This window comes from Antedon bifida, chromosome 3, assembly GCF_963402885.1.
Source record: "Antedon bifida chromosome 3, ecAntBifi1.1, whole genome shotgun sequence".
Classification (NCBI taxonomy): Eukaryota; Metazoa; Echinodermata; class Crinoidea; order Comatulida; family Antedonidae; genus Antedon; species Antedon bifida.
In genome coordinates this window covers 9,845,064-9,868,433 of record NC_136228.1, presented here as the reverse complement: position 1 = coordinate 9,868,433, position 23,370 = coordinate 9,845,064, and the positions used below count along the sequence as shown (strand labels likewise).

The following is a 23,370-nucleotide window of genomic DNA, read 5'->3' as shown; positions in this document are numbered from 1 at the left end:
ATAATAGACAGAAACATTTGAAAGAGTATTAATGGGATCAGCAAGATCAGGAAAGGTAGAAATCTTAACATCATTAAATACAGGTCATAGTACTCAACGCTGATTGGTCCGAAGGAAAAATCCGTACGATTTTACAAATGAACTGGCTTCCATATCCATCACTCCGAATCCGTCCACCGGAGAAAATTCGTACGAAATCCGGACGGATTTGATGTGAACGCTTCTATTCTTTAACACTATACCCATTTTTTTTTCTCCGGCCACCGGACCGGATCCGGGCTTGGTGTGAACGTAGCTTTACGAACGCAAATGTCGACAATGGCGTGTCATTTACTTTTGCCTCATGACGTCATAAACAAACGACTACTATATGCAATGGTGAAGGTGATATTTTACTGGACTATAATGGAACATTTAAACTTATCATAAATAATTAAAAAATAAACTAACAGTTCTGATAATAATACCATATAATCAAAATAATAAAACTAGATTTAATTCGTCACTACAATTCCAAGGGCTTATCCGCTTGAGGCGGATAACCAATAAACTAGATTTAATTCGTCACTATGACGAATTATAGGTTATATGCATTTGATTAAAATAAAGATAATTGATTTGTAAAAGATATATTGATTGATTGATTTTCTCAGAATCTTTAATTATTTATAATATATGCTAAGATCTTGCTAAGGCAAATACAATAGCCGGTATCGCAATCCGATCAAAGATCCCTCTGCGTATAATGTCATAAACCATATTTGTTACATAATAATAAAGACATAAGTTTCTTTTTATCTAAATTTCATTATAAATCATGTGTATAATCTATACACTAAGAAATAAAATTGAACAAACAATACAAATAATAAAAAAAAATCTTATTTCGTTTCGTTACCCAAGGTGAGGCTCGATCTCGGTACCTTGAATGCTATAGACACGAGCACAGACCACCGAGCCATACACAACTTACTAAAACATGTAGAAAGATTCCTCCGTGTATTTACTATTCAGTAGCCACTTTGGTGCAGATAGATTATTACATACCGCAATGAATTATAATTTATTAATATGATGACATCTTTAAAAATTTAAAAAAATGATGCACTGTCAAACTATATACTTTTAACTTTAATATATGAACTTCTTACGAAAGAAAGTTAATGTTAAGTTTGTTATTTCGGCCTAAGAAAATGTCAAAATTTGTTTGATTGTCGAAATTAATTTTTTTTAATTCAATATGCAATTAATGATGACTTAATCAACTTTTGTTCTCTTAATTTGATAATAAATCATCCATATAATACATACACTTCAAGAAAATGAAATAAAAAATAGGTGTTCCCGAGCATTCTGACGATATATATTAATTTTAAAATTTAGCATATTTTCACTATTTTGTTAACTTATACGTGCGTAGCCTGTCACTTTTGACGTGCTTGTATAACGCAATTTCGAGTTGAAAAGTGAATCAAATATGATGATATTATTAAAGAAAGGTTGTAAAACAGAAATCGGGCAAAAAGAGCGCGCATTAACGTTTAACGCGCAGTGCGCGTGCAAAATTCTGCGCACTTGTGACAATTTTTTAAACGCTTAAAATTGCCTGAAACGTACTCTAATTTCATCGAAAATAAATTTTGACAATTTTAAAACTTTTAAGCGCGCGTACGCATGCGTTATATGCGCTACGCACGTAATTATATTGCCATATGATGAAATATGACCTGAAATTTATGAGTACCAAATTTTGTTTAAAAGTGATTCATGCTTGTGAAGATATGATTACAAACGTGATTTCATTAAATCGCGCGTAGACCGCGTAATTTATGATTGCGCACCGTGAAAACATGACCACATCGATTCCTGGCCATAAGGAATATACTCTGAAAAATTGACTTAGCTAGATGAAACTGATGCCAAGATAATTCACGGACAAAATAGTGCTAAGGAAAGAATAAATAAACTAGATGCGCACGTTTTCACGCGTTCCCTGCGCCGTGCGCGCGTGAAAACGTGCGCATCTAGTGGGAATTTTTTAAACGCTTAAAATGACCTGAAACGTGCGCTAATTTAATCAGAAAATTATTTGAAGCATTTTAAAATTTCAAACGCCGTTTACGCGCGCACTTTCTAATGTTACAAAATTCGGTAGCGATAAAACAGTTTACAATTGATGTGAAGCAACCGTGGCTGAAAATTTCGTTAAAAAATATTTATTTGTTTCAAAGTTATGATCAATTTAAGAATTTCAGAAATTCGCGCGTAACTTACGCTACGTGGCTCTGACAGCGTCCAAAAGCTTCGCAGTACAACTTCAGTTAAATGTCTAAATGTTTAGAAAGTTACAAAATGTTATGTTAACACGTTGCAGAGAAACAGCGTGCACAAAATCTGAGAAAGAAAGAAGAATAATAAAAAAAAGTAACACTACAATTCCAAGGGCTTATCCGCTTGAAGCGGATAACCAATAAATAAATAAATAAATAAATAAAGATCCTGACAGAATCAAGAGGTTATATGCATATCATGCATATAACCTAATAAAGATCCTGACAGAATCAAGAGGTTATATGCATATCATGCATATAACCTAATAAAGATCCTGACAGAATCAAGAGGTTATATGCATATCATGCATATAACCTAATAAATAAAGATCCTGACAGAATCAAGAGGTTATATGCATATCATGCATATAACCTAATGACAACATTCCGTGAGTTTCAGCTGGTTTAACAATAGCCAAAGTTACGGGTTATGCTATATCTGGGCTTAAGCAGGTTTCGGCCATCTACCAAAGGTTGATTTGCTTATATCTCAAAGAAAAAATATCAAAACGTATTAAAACTTACCCATTATAATCTACAAATATATATATAGATCTACTGGCAAACAAATTAAATTTAAAGTTAAGTATTTCGGCGACCATCGCCAAATGTGCTATTTCCAAGCAGGTAAATGCCATATTTTTTGGCCAAAAAAATACCAAAGAAAAAAAATTAATTTTTACCATTTATAATTGTCGTGCGTTAATGAAACTTTCCAGACTTCTTCTCTATATGTTATTTTATCGTATACAAAAAAGAAAATTTAATTTCCATCGTTTAAAAAATAATAAAACGAAAAACATCATTTGTTCGTCAAATACGGTCGATGAAAAACATTACCCGATAAGAAGGCCAAGTTCAGAAACGTATTTCTTAAAAAGTGGTGGTTAACGAAGGCTGGGTGAGTGATATGATCAAAAGGAACATTTTATCTATAGGCCTATTTATGTGAAAAACCGATTAAAATTAGTTATCTAAAAGAAAAGATATAGCAAAACACTATCTATGGTTTTGTGAGAAATTATGGCATTGTCATGCTATATACGAACAGTGCATTAACACAGGAAATCTCTGGCGCGCGTGCGTACAATTGAGGACTAGTGCTGTTCCGTCGTACCACGCCGAGAATGTTAAAGAGTCGCTATCCAATACCATGAAAGCCCCAGTGGTATAATGGTTAGGACAACTGCATATCAAGCAGACGGTCCGAGTTCGAGTCTCGGTTGGGGCGAGACAGATTTCCTCATCTTTATCGTTTCAAATTAATTAATTAAATTTCAGTATATCACCGGGCGGTTTAGAATTACTATATATATATATTATATATATTTAAATCCAAAGGCAAATTACTGAAAAAAATGACAATGCTGTGAGTATCAGTGGCTGGATCTCAATGGAGATACAAAAAAAAAGCGAAAAGCTAAATCAAAACGATAAAGTAAACAGCCAGAAAAGTTAGCAGAGCTTTCGGGCAACACTAGCCCTTCATCAGTGCAAGTTCGTATATATTTATATACAAGTTTATATCATAGTATTTTATCTCCGTTAAATGAATATAAAATACTACGCGTTAGACACCGCTTTCATCTTGGGTCACACGCGAAGACCTAGAAACGATGGCGCTTGGATTTTAGCAACGGAACACTGCATTATTTATAAATTTATTTATAACAAAACTATTATTAATTATTATAAAATATTATTTACCTAGAAATAAATGTCCTAGACAGTACTGGGAAGAAAAAGGAGCAATACAGGTTGCTTTTCGGGTTGCTTCAGGCTGACAAGGACCTTAATTCCAACTTGATATTCTTACCTGGCTGTTAATTCCAAGTGTAATCAACATCAAGAAAAATAGGATAGACCAAATGGTAGATCCTGGAAGAAGCGACAACCCCTCTGGATACACAACAAACGCCAATCCAAATCCTACGCAAAATAAATATTACAGTTAAACATATTGAAAACATGTTGAATCTAAACTTTCTAAATGTCTTGGTGAAGGGGTTAGGATTGGGTTGCTGAATTACTGTTCTCATTTCATTGTATACTGGTTATGAATATATATTATATTAAAAGTATAAAGCTAATTGCTTTTATGGCCTGATTTACATATACAATGTGTTATAAATTTGAAAAAATAGGCTATATAGTGACGTTATAGACAACAACTGTTGCAATCACCACATAAATCTATTAATTATCACACCAACATACCAGAATCAACAACGTCTGAAACAGCTTTGCCCTGTTCTTTAGCAATGTATCCAAGTAAGGAAAAAACTGCGAAACCAGCCAATATACTGGTGGCAGAGTTTGCGATTGAAACAAAGACTGAATCACTGGAATAAAGAATATGTATTTATCCAACATTGAGATCTAGCGACTGATATCATTGTCATTTAAGTAATTTGCCTTTGGATTTAAATAATTAACAACTTACTTTTATTTTCTACAACACCACCACTCAAAATAATTGATTATATCAACTAGACATTTCATGAATTTTCCGCCTTTAGGCTATCTATTCAATTTAAACAACACCATTCAAAGAATATAATGTGTTCAGACGCCTGTAAATGCCGTCCTCAGCTGTTATGTTATGGTCATTCATTAACAATGTTTAGCCCATGAATTGTTTTTCCCTTTGTTTTATTGTTATAATGAGAAGTATAAATGTAAAAACTACTTATACCACTTTCACTTGTCTAGCAAAACTCACACACCACTTGCGTTTGTGTTTGTTCGGTGTATGTAACTTCCGAGTTTTGCTAGGCGGTATGATGAAGGAGATATATCGAATATATATTATTATTTTCAACTGTAGGCCTACTCACAAATAAACATTGTTGTGAAAGCGATTGTATGAAGAAAGTGTTACCAAACCGCCCCAAGCAGCACTGAGAGAGAAGAAAATCTGTTTAGCTGCGTCAAGCCATACCTACAAAATACAAAAAAAATGTAAAAATTCATTCCTTAAAATAAGAAGTCAATAGATTAATAGACAAGAATTTCTCTAGTGTGGTTGGTGAATAAGTACGGCCACTTTCATGGTGTTCGAATAAACCATACTGTAATTATTTCCATAATAGATTTTAAGCATTGATCGTCATTGCTGCTATATCAGTTTTAAAAATTCCATAGGGCCTGATATTTTCTGTGTCAATTTTGTATGTTGTATTATTTAATTAATTGTTATGTAAATGGGAGCACGTTGAATCCGAATAGGTCTAGACTCCGCTCGATATTATGCTGTGATGCATCAAACATGTAATTTGACTAACCTGTGGAAGTGTAATATCATCCCATTCAGGCTTAATGAAATACTCAATTCCGTCACCGGCGCCTTTAAGTGTCCCACTATAAATAAGGAGTACGGCCAACACAGTATACGAGAATAGAACTGTGTAACAGGCAACCTATCAAAACATACAGTTATTATATCAATCTAATTTTCAAAATCTTCTGTCTTCTTCGCTGGATGATGGGTCTAATCAAGGATAACGTACAAATTCAGAAATCCCTACGTTTAACTTGCCAAGAATTAGCAATATCTGTAAGGACCGATTAATAATATACGAAACTGAATCTAAAGGGTCAGAAACAAATATATACAAAACAGCTTTTAAAAAACGATAAAGAAAGTAAAGATTACTTAGTTGTGTTTTGTTACGGCATAGTGACCAGTAAACCTTACTGTATTAGTGTCTATTCACCATCCAAACCTTTTTAAGCAACTATATTGGATTAACTTAATGAACTGAAGTCTTACAATTCCCAAAGACTTCACTCCTTCTACAAGACTGAAAAAGACAAGAACCCATGCCAATAAAAGAAAAAGAACAAGTTCCCAGATAAGTCCACCAGTTTCGTTTATTGAAACGGATTGTTGCAATACACCATGCCTGAAAAAAAACATAGGCAAGAATTAACTAGAAGCCAACGACACAACAGTTATATTATTAATGTATTATGGAATTATTCAATATGGAATGCATTTTTCTCAAATAGGCCTACATTGAAAATATGCTACATGACAAAACAGGCCAAATAAGTGTCATAAGAGTGTCGTCTGTAGCAAAAATGGAATGAGATTAGTTGCCCAAAACTTACTTCCAATATTCTTCAGTCGGTCTCTTTCTGTAGTCTGCATACGTATCAATATAATTTGACGTATTCCAGGTGCCATTTGCATAAACGACGTTGATCTCTCCAAGTTCGGAATTCGTCAAACCGAGCTCTGTGATATTTTGGCACGTTGTCTCTATCATGATTTTGTCAGGTTGACTTAAACACTGCTCGTACTTCAGGGTACAATTTACGGTGTTGAAATCGTGATCGCAGTGCTCCCAAGGTAGATTTGATGTGAATGACGCAAACATGTAATATATTGCGTAACAGATGATCACATTGTAATACACACCAACAAATGCTGATGTTATAACCATGCCGAACCCAATACCTGTACATAGTTAAGAATATGTTTCCAAGTATGTTACCACTCAAGGAAGGGAGGCATACACAATACTGTAAACGTATTTTATTAGTTTAATCAAGTAACTATGGTCTAGTATCACCCAATTTGAGACTGAGTTCAGATTGTGATATATTAAGTTGATCAAAACCAACCTTTAAACATAGGAGAGGCTCTCCAAACCGTTATTGGACCTTGGCTACTGTACTGACCAAGTAAGACTTCGAAGAAGAAAACTGGCATTCCAGCAAAGAATAACATAACCACATATGGTACAAATAATCCGCCTAATAGTAAAGTAAAACAATGTATATTATTTAATAATACAATGATAATACTTTGTTTTAGGCCTACATAACCATACTAGTAGAGAGGCCAAATACACAAAAGTCCTCTATAAAAAATTGTTAATAATAGGCAATCATGTTGAATGTATCCTTTCTGGGGTGACAAAAACGATAGGAGTGAATGCCATTTTCAGTTCTGAGTTTCTATCTCCAAAAAGACATAAAACGCACTTGAAAGAGTACAACGTTGTGCGACCAAACTAATTCCAGCTACCATTCTTATTCATACTAGAGGGTGAGTGAGTATCGCAGGGTCCTAACGGTATCTATTACAATGAGGTACACAGATAGCCCACAGTTATTCCTGTCAGCTTACTCAATAATCAGCTATCGGGGTTTCACTCGATTTCAAACAAAAGGTCTTATCATCAGTTCTCCCTATGTAATTTTATATAATATTCCCCACAATATACTCGGATGCTTTATGGCGTATATTTAATTTAATCTTGATCCTTTTTTCAAACAGTCGTAATTTCTAAACTAAACTATCTTTCGCATGAGTTAAAAATATTTTAATTTTTATGACGTCATCATGCCTAAAAATTACTTGGGGCATTAATTTCATCTTTACAGTAAATTTTAATCTGTTATAGCTCGTAAGAATAAAATATGATAATCACGATTAAAATGTTTTCTGGAAGCTATTGAATTGTAGATACGAAATCATGTGAAAATGTTGCCAATCGGATGTTGTGACGTCATCATAATGACCAGTTAAATAAAAAAACGTCGTATTTTTATCTTTTGCGTCATATAATTCATTACATTTAAACGAGCGCGCATCAATATTTCACGTATTCAAATTTCTTCTACACGTTAATATGTTGTTGCTGAGATAATTTCCTTCCGAAATCGCTACCTTCGCGTTTCATTTTGAAACCGTCAACATGTTAAAAATTTGAATAAATAGCGGGTCCCGTAATGTCCCTATTCTACACTGTATGTGATATGTATACAGATTATACTGTGTATACTATATGACACAAAATAACAGAATTCAGCAATAACAACATATCATATTCTTCAGTTCAGGTCACAATGCCATAATCGTTTTCTGTGTGCAATATTCCAACGTATGACGTGCACGTGGCGTTTGTCGTGCGGATAACTAACTCGTCAAAGTGACGAGTTTCATGTCTAGTTTTTATTTTGGTACCTTCACACGGGCGGTCCGAAAGTAAACAAAAAACTAAAATGGCTATCGCCACCAACTGCCAACTTAGTTGAAACCAGGAAGTTGCAAGGTGACTTGCCGTGAACCCGGAAATTACTTCTAAGCGCGCACTGAGTTGAAAATATACCGATAAAATCAGACTTTTTTTTCAAAACCCTTTATAATACCTTCCTAAGATAGAAATATATGGAACGATATCGTAATAATGGAAACTAATGTTATCAAATCTACGTTTCGCGGTAGGCCTACATCTAAGCATAGAGATAATATTGTGAACTATAATATCTCTATGATCTGAGATAGATAGGCCTAAGTTAGGTAACCAAGGCGGAGATTTGTCCTGAAGTTTTTCCATTGTGCTCGCCTATGTCAGAATCATTAACCATCATTTATATATAGATTCCAGTAGGCTTCCAATTCCGGTTATTTTGATACTCTAGGATTCATCCTCTCCATCCCCTGAACACCTTCCAGGTGTAATTCAACTTTCAAGTTTAAAATCTTCCCAGTACAATTCTAGTCTAGTGACACCACACTAAAACCATCAGCCTAGGCTATATCATGACAATTATTATTTCAATTATTAATACCGATAATTAACAGGTTTGTGCTTAATCTGATGACCTTGAAAATGACCTTTTAACCTTGTAAGTTTAAAAATTTATAAACATGACCATCTACCGCAATATGTCAATAATGATCCAATAATGGTTACATTTGTTTTAATTTGTCATCCTATAACGGATATATTCCACATGGTTGCCTGCTAAATGCAGAAAATGCCACCCATGATGGAAAAGCTCACATTGGCCTCCCTACTATACATTTTCTTTTTAATAAATTACTAGTATTGTTAGGCGCTCTGTCCTTTGTAGGGCGACATATAAAATCTGTTATAGAATAGAATAGAATAGAATACACTTACATTATTGCTACTTTTGGTAACTACTAAAATATATTTAACAACATTAAGAAACTATTTCATATCTATAAAATATAAACTTATATTGTAAATGTTTGATTATATGACGCCTGAATTTATCACAGAGTGCATAAATACAAAATATTAAGGGATGTAGACGATACCGTATACTTAATGTATACAAAAGATTAAATTATTCTACGCATGTGTATTAGCCTGTATACCCAGTTCTGTTACCGGACTGATTTTGTAACTATCCATAACGGTCTATTTATATCAAATTCAAAACGATGATGTATTATCTAGTTTTCCACTTACCACCTCCGTTAGAATAAGCCAGGTACGGAAACCTATACACATTTCCAAGACCGACGGCATATCCGAGGGTGGACAAATCAAAGTGTCGTTTTTCGGACCAGTTTCCTCGGGCTACATACTGTGGATGAGAGGGACATGCAGGTTGAACTCTGTCAATCAGCAGTTTAAAACATTTCAATGATAAAATATGAATTGGTAGTTTATAGAAATAAGATGTGAAGTATTGGAAAAATACAACTACAGCTGCTTACGGACTTCAAATCAACACAAAAACTACGCATTTTGGTGGTAGTCGAAATTAGATGATACGGTCGTACACAAACGAAACTATATTTTGTGGGTGTATTTTTCGGTTTTTTTTATATTATTTACCTCCGCCAAGGAGGTATATGTAATCGGTAGCGTGTGTTTGTTACTTGGCCAAGTGAAAATTGGCCAAGTATGTTGATCTGTTTGGTTTGTGTGTTTGGCCAAATTGAAAATTGGCCAAGTATGTTGATCTGTTTGGTTTGTGTGTTTGTTTGTTTGTCATCATTCTAGCGCTCACAGTTTTGATTCGAATGACTCCAAATTACTACCATACATGTCACATGGTGCAAGGACGACACTGCCCAATTTTGGTTAAAATCTGGACCACGGTCCCAATTCTGGACCACTTTTAAACATTATTTTCAGACCTGCTAGTGTTAAAAGATAGGACAGAATTATCAAAAGCCGGTGAGCAGTCTTAAATTAACAAGTAAACTAAAATTGCATTTTCTCGAGAACTACTTCTCCAAAAAACTTCATTTTTGTAATTTTAAAACACATGATTGTAGTGAAATTAGCCTAAATCACAGACAGCAGTACACACCAATGGTCATGCAGTACATACTCCGCTGTGGTTGCGGCGTGCGATTTCATAAAAGAATAGCGGCGTTTTGTGTGGATTGTCGAAATAATCAGCCTTTAGCTTATGGTGTTTTTTAATAGAATTTATTACTAAAGAATTACGTGTTAAAATTGTAGTTACTATTAATACTATTAGGCCTAATTATTAGTCTCTAAAGCCCATGTCTATTCTAGTTAGTACTGTGTGCGTGTGTGTTAGGTATGACACAGTCTGAGTAAGTCAGCAAAATTAAACAATTACATTACACAAAAATACAGTATGTACATTTTTTATTCTCGTGGGTCAAATCTTTCCATCTCTTGTGTAATATACATGCTTATGTAAAGTTTCCTTTGAGTACATACATACTTATTTATCAATGTACTGTTTAATAATAGAATAGAATTTAAAAATTAACATTACACAAAATGATAGGCTATACATTCTTTATTCTCGTGGGTCTAATATTTCCATCTCATGTGTTCATATACGCGCATTTTTAAAGTTCCTTTGAGTACATACATATTGTTTAATAATAAAATAGCAGAATTAAACAATTACATTATTACACAAATTATACAAATTCTTTATTCTCGTGGGTCTAAGCTTTTGGGCTATGTCTTACTTAGTTGAATGTGTCTTGCCTAGCTGTCGATTAGCCTCGACACATTTTGTAATGTATTATGAGGTGCTTTGTGTGATGGCCGTCTTCGTTTTGAAGCAAAGATGTGTAACAGTAGCCATTCTTCTTTTGAACGAACAGGCCGAAGAGCGGGGGAGAGAGAGCTAGCAAGGCCTAGGAGTAGTTCGCATGCAGCGCGCGCGAGCGATGGTGGCGTGTGTGAAGAAGAGCGCGCGAATGCAATCACTTGAATTGTGAACAACTAATGAATTCTTCATGTTTTTTTAGTGACGTTTCATGAGAGGTCCCCAACTTATGTACGAAAAATCGCTGACGGCACCCCTAAACAAATTGCAGTTACAACAATTAATCTGTCTTAGCAGTGTGTTGAAATCTCCCACTCCTCGACTCTCACAACTAGTAAAGCTTTCCCATTTCTCACGCCTTGATTGGTCTCGGTACCTGATTCTTCCGTATTTGATTTTACCTAAACCTTTTTACACTAGTTGAAGTGAACATATGCAATAAGTATAGCCCGGGGTATAGCCCTAATCTAAGCTTTTAAAAAGGCAATGAAAAGCGGTCATAAAATGTTTTGTACTTCTCCACACATATTTTGATGATATGATAGTGACATACAATCTTCAATTTGTTCATGTGTTGTGTGTATACTAAGAAATTAATATCTATATTCATACATTCATACGTTACAATCTTTATATCGTAATATTATGTAAATCTATACATTATTGTATATCGAATGTCAGAAAAGACACTTACCGTCATATTTGTAGTTTCTAGGCCTCAAACTAAAATGGATAGATTATGTGACGTAAGTGATTATATTATGTCATTTCTATATTTTCTATGCAACGTGTAACTATTATTTCGAAATGTATTATTTACGTGAAAAGAACAGGATACAGTTCAATAGTCATATTGAATGCTTCTATAATAATAATTGTTCGACGATATTATCATTTGATTTCAATTGTGACACGTAGGGCCTAGCGTTCCAGGGATTAAACAAACTATTCTGAAATTGTATCGGTCTTTGAAATTTCCGGTAACTTTACATTACACAAATTCTTTATTCTCGTGGGTCCAAGCTTTTGGGCTATGTCCAATTAGGCCTACTACTACTTAGTTGCATGTGTCTTGCCTAGCTGTCGATTAGCCTCGACATATTTTGCAATGTATTATGAGGTGCTTTGTGTGATGGTAGTTGGTTGAACACCTATCCTCTTCAGAGACATTAATGGCCGTCTTCGTTTTGAAGCAAAGATGTGTAACAGGCAGCCATTCTTCTTTGAACGAACAGGCCGAAGAGCGGGGGGGGGGGGGGGGGAGAGCTAGCTAATGCCCAGGAGTAGTATGCATCGCGAGCGATGGTGGTGTGTGTGAAGAAGAGTTCGCGAAAGCAATCGCTTGAATTGTGAACAACTAATGAATTATTCATGTTTTTTTAGTGACGTTTCATGAGGGGTCCCCAACTTATGTACGAAAAATCGCTGACCGGCACCCCCTTGAAACAAATTGCAGTTACAACAATTCATTTCTCAGCAGTGTGTTGAAATCCCCCACTCCTCGACTCTCACAACTTTCCCATTTCTCACGCCTTGATTGGTCCAATCGTATGGGAATCGGTACCTGATTCTTCCGTATTTGATTTTACCTAAACCTTTTTACACTAGTTGAAGTGAACATAGGCAAAAAGTATACTCCCCTAATCTAAGCTTTAAAAAAGGCAATGAAAAGCGGTTATGAAATGTTTTGTACTTCTCCACACATATATTTTGATGATATGATAGTGACATACAATCTTCAATTTGTTCATGTGTTGTGTGTATTCTAAGAAATTAATATCTATATTTATACATTCATACGTTACAATCTTTATATCGTAATATTATGTAAATCTATACATTATTGTATATCGAATGTCAGAAAAGATTAACTATCCACTTACTGTCATATTTGCAGCTCCTAGGCCTACACAAACTAGAATGGATAGTTATGTGACATAAGTGATTATATATATATCATTTCTATATACGTGTAACTATTATTTCGAAATGTATTATTTACGTGAAAAGAACAGGATACAGTTCAATAGTCATATTGAATGCTTCTATAATAATTGTTCACTTGTTCAATAATAATAGGACACGTAGGGCCTATAGCGTTCCGGAGATTAAACAAACTATTCTGAAATTGTATCGGTCTTTGAAATTTCCGGAAACTTTATATAAATTATGATGTCATTGATATTGTGTGTAACAGCTATCATGCAATTAACTAGTTTAAAGAATAATTATTTTACAATGGTGGCCCAATATCACGCCGTATTTTAGTAGTCAATTAGGCCGCCCACCTCTTTGAAAGTTTAGGGTTTCGTAAGGTACGATTTGGAGAATTAGGTAAATCGTTACACTTATAATTAAATGTTATGCAATAATATTGATTTTGTTATTCCTCTATTTTTGTCAACTTTCTCACTATCAGAGGGTATGGTCTAATCATATGGAACAGTATTGATGCCTCTATTCGAAATCCATCATCTATTAATATAATATTGAAAAAGTTGTAGAAAAATAACATGTTTGTTTATCTTGTCTAGTGCTGCGCAAATTTCGTTTGTAACGTACTTGTTTTTCTTTTTAAGGAGCTATTAATAATAATAAGCTATTATGTATTATGTGCATATTTTTGTTGTTTGTTATTATTATCATAATAATAGCAAATAAATTGAAACTGAAACATCATTTTGTCTATTAATAAAATTGATATTAGCAGAAATACTACTTGGACTACTATGATATCTTTAATTTAAATGATAAAGAAAAAGAGAACAAAGTTTTTTGTCCAAAAATGACTTTTTATTAGAAAACAAGAGAACCACCAAATAGAAAATATGAAATACCAATATATACAGAACATCAATTCTCTAAAAAAGGTTCATCTACTATGTCATTAAAAGTTGTCATGGCATATAAGCAATGATTGAAGATCAACTATACTACTTAAATTATGTTTAGGTTGCTAAATTTCTAACACACTGCAATACAGGACATTTTGGTAGTCGGAGACTGCGTTATATCTTTTGATGCATAGAAAGGTGGGGAATACATTTTTACCAAGCACGTTCAATTGTTAAAGGATTGTCAACCAAAGGATTGTCAACCGAAGGATTGTCAACCAAAGGATTGTGAACCAAAGGATTGTGAACCAAAGGACTGTCAACCAAAAGATTGTCAACCAAAAGATTGTCAACCAAAGGATTGTCAACCAAAGGATTGTTAATAGAAGGATTGTCAACCAAAGGATGTCAACCGAGGATTGTCAACCGAGGATTGTCAACCGAGGGATTGTCAAACGAAGGATTGTCAAACGAAGGATTGTCAAACGAAGGATTGTCAAACGTAGGATTGTCAAACGCAGGATTGTCAACCGCAGGATTGTTAAATGATTTGCTTCTGTTTTTCTGTTCACTTAGGCCTACAGATAAAGTTTGATGATAAATGTATTCGATCACTATAATTTGTTTAGAGTGTTGCAGGGGAGGATCAAGTGAATTGCAGTTAAGCGCTAAAGTAATTTAACTACTTTATGTTATCTATATTTGTGTTATCTGTATTATGTTTCGTCGTAATGTAGTGTGGTCGAAATTGATTTACATGGTTGCAACGACTAAATAACGAATTCTGGTTGATTAAAATACGATTTCATAACCTAATAAGTAGTATTTGAAACTACATTATTATCATTAACACTTAAACTGCAATGTTAAGTTAACATTTATACATTTAGTAAACATCATCAGCGAACTCCTTGCCTCCCATAGTAGTATTGTGGTATGTGTGCATCTGCCAGGCCTGTGTTCGGTTAGCCTGAATCGCTGGTCCCCAATTAGCTGTAGGTCTGCTGATTGTCCTCCAACGCTAATTAGGAACAAATTAGTAGCATTAATTGATTTGTTAATTATTACTTAATGCACTTAAGCATAATTACAGTAGATATATAATGTTAATGCTGTGTTGCAACGTATACTGCGATGCATTGTTTTAAAAGTTGTTTCAAAGATATAAAGTTAAGACTAAGGAGTACTGTCCCGGTATAACACCCTTATATATAATTGGTCAGAGCAACACATGATGAACATAAAACATTGCTGAAAGAATAAGAATAAAAAAAGAAATAGAGAAGAGAATAAAGAGATTGTTATGGGAATAAAGATATACCACAGGATGGAAGTAATTTAAAGAGATACCAGAGAAAGAGGATGAAAACAGTTTTTATGGAAATCCAGAGGATGAAGCATTTCAAAGGAAGAGATACCAGAGGGAGAACGTGGTTCAGAGATACACCAGAAGATGAAAGTAATTCAAAGAATTAAGAGATACCAGAAGAAAGTTAATTTAGATAAAGAAATTGCATCTTACTCTGTAAATTAGAACCGAAATACTTACTTGAACAATGCTTCCACTAGCTTTTATGAACTCGTATAACATAACCAAGGGAATGAAAATAAGAGTAAGCCCAATTGTAATCCAGCCAACCACACGTCCCCACACTGGATATAATTCGTCGTTGTATGTTGGCTCACTCCAATTCATCCAATTGTACAGTAACACAAACTGAAAACAAATATTATAGTTTTTACATAAATTCGTACAATTTTGTATGCACAATTCTAATAGCGAGTTCAAGCTAGTGACGTATAATTTTCCTCTAGTTTTACTATATTATAATATCGTTGATTGATTATAAGGTTTTGAGCTCTCTCTACACTATCAAACTTTAAGTAACAAAACAAAACATTGCTAAATAACCCAAGATCATACTTTTAACCTAATGGTTTGTTTAGCTTATTGATTAATAACAAATATGATAACGATAACCAACAAGTTGACATTTGGGCCTAGTCCAGTTTGTCATCAACTCTGTATGGTACATACAGGAACAATTATTATATTATCGTTTTGTTCTAAATATAAATTACTTACGAGAAGTAGAGATGGAGAAATAACTGTCCAGTTCAATTGCCACCAAAAGAACATTGGGAAGTTGTAGCAGCAGGAATCTCCAAGCATGGATTTGATGTCATTTGTAAATCTCTTAATGCCATACACCCACGAGATGGCAACCAGCTCAAGGAGGCCAAACATGATCAAGCCGATACTTGGCGCGTAAGAATCGATCAGAGAAACCCAGTAAGCTCCTGCCCTGGTGACACAAATAAGACCAAGGACAAAACCAATCAAACAAACGAAGAATGTAACCCTACTCTTCTTCTTTTGCAAGTAGTTAGGGCAACTGTCGCATATAGCTGTAACTACAGTTTCGATAATCACCATCTACAACAAAAAAAGCATATTAAAGTATTAAACAATCTATACACTGAAGGAAAAAATATCAACATAGTTAAACAAGAATCTGTATTCGTGTCGAAAGGCACTGTATGCCTATCTGACATAGTAAGAATAAAACTGTCAAAATGCCATGGGGGTAGACGGGAATATGGCAGCACTCGACACGAAGGGAATTGCGGTATGTGCCGCCCACACGCTGTGCGCAATCCAGCCCAGTACGCTGCACGTCGCAGGTTATTCCCCATTTACATTTACATACAAATCCTACCTGGCTGTCCATTCCTAAAGTAATCAACATCAAGAAAAATATGATAGCCCAAAAGGTAGATCCTGGAAGAAGCGACAATCCCTCTGGATACGCAACAAACGCCAATCCAAATCCTACGAAAAATAAATATTAAATTTAAATGTTGAAAGCAATTTCATCAAGCTAAAGATTGCTTCCTCTGTGTACATCATTAAGACGAGCGGTAGCGGTAATAAAGATAGATTTTACATGGGACAATCTACGCGGTTTTCCGCTTACCGTTACCGCTGGTCTGTGTAAATTTAACCTCTGATTTCCTGAGTCATTTTTGCATTGCGGATAAAGTATACTTTATACATTGTGGTATATATATTGCTATTTAAACAACCCCATGAATAGCTACATGAAATATGTTATCAACTTACCAGAATCAACAACATCTGGAACTGCTTTGCCCTGTTCTTTAGCAACGTGTCCAAGCACGGAGAAAATTGCGAAACCAGCAAATATACTAGTGGCACAGTTTGCGATTGAAACAAAGACTGAATCACTGGAATAAAGATGACACATATAACATTTTATTTTGTCATAAACTGTCTAGAGAATGGCTTGTAACTTGAACAAATAGTGTGCAGTATATTTAAAAAGTGACACCACCTAACTCATAAGGAGCGACCGTTACATATATCACCGGGCGGTTTAGAATTAATTTTCTTTGCCTGCTGTGTTTATATATATATCTTTTCAAATTAATTAATTAAATTTCAGTATATTACCGGGCGGTTTAGAATTAATGTTCTTTGCCTGATTTGTTTATATATATATATATCATAACGTGAGTTATAGAGGGCCTCTCAAGTCAGCTGCTGTAGTACAGTTAGCTGCTGTAGTACAGTTAACCTCGTAAAACAAAGTTAAATAAATAAAATGTTTGTGAATATTAGCCTGCCCAGGGTAGAAATTGTTACATATCGCACATTTCGACAACGCACGTGCGTCGCACTTTGTTCATTTTTAATGCAAAGATTTGCGATGACCAGGGTGCTAGTTCATGCGCCATTTTCGTTGTCTGTGCTTGTAAGGATACGTGATAGTAGGATGCTCTTCCTTATGCTTGATTCCCACTAGGATGTAATGCAACGACGTAAGCAATTTAACCAATCACACGCGATGGATTATCTGAATTTTCGCTTATGATTGGTTAAATCGCCTTGCGTTGCGATAGTGGGAACCAAGCTCCTCGACAGAGATTTGGCGGATTTCAATATGCCTCTGTCCTAGGTTATCGAAATAGGAAGATTTCTACTTTAATGTAGACATATACTGATTCTACTATAATAGTAATACTCACAAATAACCATTGTTGTGAAAGCGATTGTATGAAGAAAGTGTGACCAAACCGCCCCAAGCAGCACTGAGAGAGAAGAAGATCTGTGTAGCTGCATCGAGCCATACCTACAGAGAATAAAAATCACAAGACTTTTTAACATTATCGATCAATATCAATCAATGCATTTTTTAGTTGAAAATTATAAATTCATGCAGTATTTTTGGTAACTACTACCTTAAAGTGTCTTAGAAAACACTACGTGTGAACAAATCATAACAAATTTAAATTATTTTGTATGAACTAACTGAACGGTAAGTAATGTTTGTAATCTGTGTTTAATTCTTCTGATTGCGCATCTTGAAGACCTACGCAATCCGGTAAGTTTCATCCGTGTTCGGAATTACAGAAGTTTCTTACGTGGGAAATGTCAAACTGGTTCCATGAGATACATATACGTTTGAGCCCAAAATCCCTATTTTACTAACCTGTGGAGTTGTAATATCATCCCACTCAGGCTTAATGAAGAAATCAATTCCATCACCGGCGCCGTCGAGTGTCACACCACGAATAAAGAGGGCCAGCAACACAGCATACGGGAATGTTGCAGTGAAATAAACAACCTGAAAAACATACGATTCTTTATATTTATTCGAATTAATTTTTTCTGTTAGTATTTTTGTTGATTTAAAGAAAGTAATTATAATATAACTTTTCGAGGAGATCTAACAAACTCATTTGACGTCATACCTTTCCAGATGATTTGACTCCTTTGACAAGACTTAAAAAGACAAGAATCCATGCCAAAAGCAGACAAAGAACAAGTTCCCAAACAAGTCCACCTGTTTCGTTCATTGATTCGGATTCTTGCAACACACCACGTCTGAAAACAACCAAAGAAAACTGATTAGACTTCGTAATAACTGATTTCGAAATATTTGATTTACCTACGGTTTGAGAGAGTGATACTGGAAGTACCTACTGCGCCTGTGTAGATATTTGGAAATCTCTGTGCACAACTTTAACATGATTAGTACAAATTACCGATACTAGTGGTGCGTTTATAATGCTGGTTTTCAAGATTCAATTTATTGTCCCATAATATTACATACATGACATTTGTTTTCCTGAGCTTAGAAACATAGATACAATACACTTTAAAACACAATATAAAAACGTAACACCTTAACTAATTATCTTGAAAAATGAACATTATATAGATGACAAGCATATGGGGAAAAAAGAGTCTCTAAAACGGTTGGTTTTAATGTTGCATTAATTCTACCAGATCTATTAAAACTTACAATACTATTTAGTGGATGAGTCACATCTTTAATTATCCATTCCAATTTATTAAGAGCCGTTTTATCACAAAGATTACCTATACTTTCAATTTCTACGCCAATTATTTTACATGTTGCTTCAGTTATTTTACATTTGATTGATGCTTTTCTTAAATTTGAATACCGGTTCTTGTAATTATTTTATTTAACAACGTAGGCCTACCAGTATAGTTCTCTTACAAGTTCTCTTTTTTTACATTGGCATAAAGACATTTTATGGAGCTGGCAACATGTGGAACAAATGGCATGTTTAAAGGTAGTTTAGCAAAATACTTACTTCCAATATTCTTCTGTCGGTCTCTTTCTGTAGTCTGCATACGTATCAATATAATTTGACGTATCCCAGGTGCCGTTTGCATAAACGACGTTGATCTCTCCAAGTTCGGAATTCGTCAAACCGAGCTCTGTGATATTTTGACACGTTGTCTCTATCATGATTTTGTCAGGTTGACTTAAACACTGCTCGTACTTCAGGGTACAATTTACGGTGTTGAAATCGTGATCGCAGTGCTCCCAAGGTAGATTTGATGTGAATGACGCAAACATGTAATATATTGCGTAACAGATGATCACATTGTAATAGATACCGACAAAGGCTGATGCTATAACCATGCCGAACCCAATACCTGTACATAAAACAATATCTCTTATTATCTCATTTTTCGCAGGACCCCAAATCTCATAACTAATTTTGAATCAAAAGAACAACAAGCAATTTTTAAGCCTATGTCACCGATTTTGATAGATCGATTTACGTAAAACTTTTCAAACAAACCTCTAAACATAGGAGAAGCTCTCCAAACAGTGATTGGACCTTGGCTACTGTACTGGCCGAGACAGACTTCAAAAAAGAAAATCGGCATTCCAGCAAAGAACAACATAACCGCATATGGTACCAAGAATGCGCCTAATTATCAGGAAAAAGAGTATATGTTATTTTATGTTTAGGTTTTTCCCCAATATAACACATGTAACTTATTTTTGCATAGATTAACATATATAAAATACTCTTGCTATTATATTTTGTTCTCAATAATTTTGTTTAGCCTACTCAGTAATTTTACTTACCGCCTCCATTAGAATAAGCCAGGTAGGGAAACCTCCAAACATTTCCCAGACCAACAGCATACCCGAGACAGGACAGAATAAAGTCGCATTTATTAGACCAGTTTCCTCGGGTTGGATTCTCATCCGTGCCTCCAGTTAGACTCACTTGGTCATCCTGAAATAAATGTGAGTGGTTACTAAGAGAATGGTCATAATCTAGTGGTTTGAAGACATTATCTGCTTATATGAAAAAAAGTCATTGACGGAACTATTTGATTGGGCCAGTGATTTTTTTTTAGTTTTCTTTTTTATTAAGCCTAAACTTTGTTTAATGAGGGTGACTCATACTGTAACAGACGAGGCTGACATGCATGAGGCTCTCAACACTTAAAAACGGGAACAATACATACACGAAAAACGAGAAAAAGAATGACAACAAATGAAAATAAATAAGGCCAATAAATATAGTTGAAAATATATAGAAATACAACAAATGATATCGCTGTTTTAAATATATAAAGAGGAACTTAATTATTCATTTCTTTTATTTATTGTAATAAAACTTTCGGTATCATGCTATTGAGCTTGAATTATAGAAGTGGATCACAGATATACAGATTATGCATCAAAGACATCGAACATATTTAAAATGGTCCAATAAGAGGCAAACTTATAGTATTTTTATCTGTATTTTATATTAAATTTAATTGTTATATTGTTTGAAAGATTATTCTTTAGTTTCATAAATCTTACTAAAGCTTTATACCAGTTTCCATTTTTTCCTGGTTAGACTTTTGATTTAATTAGCCAAATGTGGAATAATTAATGGGATATCTAAATTGGTATGGAAATATATGGATGAGGACGGGAATGTATGGATGTTCCGAATGAATAAATAACTATACAACTATCACGTCGTATACCATTGTGTCTTACAGTAGTCGTTTCAATAATCGTACGTACAGCATACATTTGAATTATTTATATATTCATTTCTATCAAACTTAAGAAATTTTATACCAAAGAGTTCAGTCTAAATGTATTCTTCCGTGGTTATACTACACTGACAATCTGTTGACGTAACAATACATTTCACACTTGATTTCTCTTTGAACACTTAAAACCATTGAACCGAACATCGACAATAGGTATACAAAATACAAAGCTCAATCCTTTTGTGGTCGGTACCAATCCCTTAACGACACTTTATATAATACGTGAGGTAATTTTCTGATTGATCGTAGGCTAAAATCCAAACGATACTGGATATTATGATCAACTAGTGTTCTCAACACAACATCCACATAGATGAAGAAAGCCTCATCTCTTATAGGCCTAGTGGACATGTCTATACTTCGGCTTTTAGTAGATAGAAGATTAAAACTTTTTGTAACAGAAATGTATTCATATTTCAAATTAATTAAATTTCAGTATATCACTGGTTAGAATTAATGTTTTGTGCCGGTTCTGTTTATAGAATTAATACACATAATGAATTCTTATTAATAACTGTAATCATAGTGTATCTTTAGTATAACAACTATGTTTGTTAGTATAAAACATTCGAATGAATGTATATACACTGTATCTTAGAATTGCCGAAGTCTCTTTTTAATATCCTCATTTACTTTATTTTTTAGTTTGAAACTATTTTGTCAGTAAACAATAGACAATTATAATAGGTATGGTAGAAAGAAATCAAAAGACAATTGACAGTAGGTAGAAAAAAAGATCGCCTGAAAGATAATAATAATAATAATTCAACATTTATTAGTTTCTATCAATGGTATAGCAATACAATAAAAAAGAATGATAATTTATAATGAGAAAATACAAAAAATACCATTAATAGAGGATCTTGCAAGAAGAGAATACTTGTCACGCAACCATTAATAGTAGCCAAGTATGTTATTGATCGAAATGCTACCAGGGAGGTATACAAACAAATATGTCTATACCTCCCTGCTCAAATCATAAAAGAATACAGTATTATACGCTCGAGTGCAATTAAATTAAATAACAAGATAAATATAAACTTGTCCTTTTAAATCCAACTTCCTGGTATCACAGTATTCGTTGCCATGATATTAATTTAGTGTTTGATGCATTTTAATTATTTTCGGACCTCTCTGCGTATGATACGAGTAAAATATTATACTCTGGAAAAAACTCATTGTTTGTAGGATTATTTCGGTGCAGGCTTAAGCCGAATACAGTGAGTTTAAGCGGCCATGCTTTAAAAATGTTTGAAACCTATTCATTAACCAACAGCTGTTGCGTCATGACCGTTAATTACCATCAACATTTTAAAATATATGAAATTATTAAAATCATAGGCTTAATTATTTTACTATTTATATATCGTTACTTGAATGATCACATTATAGGTATACAATTAGATAGCTCCATGATCCCTTACTTCACACCCTTCACACATGATAATGAGTGGTATTAGCGTCAGACTATTATGTAGACAGTATAATATTGACAATAATGTAGGTAAATCGATATGGAATTTGAATGACAGAAAAGCTTACCCCTTTACTCGCCATATTTGCAGCTCAGCCTTGTATTTTTTTTTCTTGCTACCAACACAGAAAGGTTGACGAGATGAAAAGCAGTGAAAACTTCACTTCGACGGGTGTAAAACCTCTCCAAACTCTGTCAACTGGGTTGGGTCTCGGTAGTGCGACACAGAAGGAGTGATTCACCTCTATGCACCGTTCTGAAAATAATTGTTCTTTATTTCTGCGCAACGATTCATGCAATTCACTGTTATGCTAATTGTATTGTTTACGTGGATTAGAGGGATACAATTCAATAGTCATATTCATTGGTTCTATGTTTGAAAAGAACCTGTATTTGAACTGTCACCAGTGAGCATGGCTACTGGCGTACTGGAGTGCACTCACCTTATTCATCAACCGAAATGTCTATTTCAAGTGGCTTACGAAAGATTACATTAATGTGCCTAGG

At 34.2% G+C, this 23,370-nt stretch overlaps 2 protein-coding genes across 2 annotated transcripts; both read right to left on the bottom strand.

Moving 5' to 3' along the window:
• Positions 1-6,948: 6,948 nt before the first annotated feature.
• Positions 6,949-13,040, bottom strand: LOC144837015 (sodium- and chloride-dependent neutral and basic amino acid transporter B(0+)-like). Its single transcript, XM_078691987.1, has 3 exons — positions 13,028-13,040; positions 9,566-9,683; positions 6,949-7,091 (listed from the first exon to the last, which is right to left on the bottom strand). The coding sequence occupies exons 1-3, from the start codon at positions 13,031-13,033 to the stop codon at positions 6,949-6,951; spliced, it is 267 nt and encodes an 88-aa protein (XP_078548113.1). The 5' UTR covers positions 13,034-13,040.
• Positions 13,041-13,915: 875 nt separating this feature from the next.
• Positions 13,916-23,103, bottom strand: LOC144837731 (sodium- and chloride-dependent neutral and basic amino acid transporter B(0+)-like). Its single transcript, XM_078692966.1, has 12 exons — positions 22,932-23,103; positions 20,416-20,569; positions 20,123-20,254; positions 19,625-19,973; positions 18,755-18,887; positions 18,493-18,627; positions 18,029-18,132; positions 17,103-17,227; positions 16,699-16,811; positions 16,065-16,415; positions 15,528-15,695; positions 13,916-14,999 (listed from the first exon to the last, which is right to left on the bottom strand). The coding sequence occupies exons 1-12, from the start codon at positions 22,944-22,946 to the stop codon at positions 14,865-14,867; spliced, it is 1,914 nt and encodes a 637-aa protein (XP_078549092.1). The 5' UTR covers positions 22,947-23,103; the 3' UTR covers positions 13,916-14,864.
• Between the last annotated feature and the right edge of the window lie 267 nt (positions 23,104-23,370).

Coding starts and splice junctions, on each gene's coding strand:
- LOC144837015 (XM_078691987.1), bottom strand. Junction 7,092..9,565: donor GGCTTATTCTAACGGAGGTG/GTAAGTGGAAAA, acceptor CTTTACTATTAG/GCGGATTATTTGTACCATAT.
- LOC144837731 (XM_078692966.1), bottom strand. Junction 19,974..20,122: donor AGCTTCTCCTATGTTTAGAG/GTTTGTTTGAAA, acceptor TTTTATGTACAG/GTATTGGGTTCGGCATGGTT. Junction 18,888..19,624: donor CCGACAGAAGAATATTGGAA/GTAAGTATTTTG, acceptor GGTTGTTTTCAG/ACGTGGTGTGTTGCAAGAAT.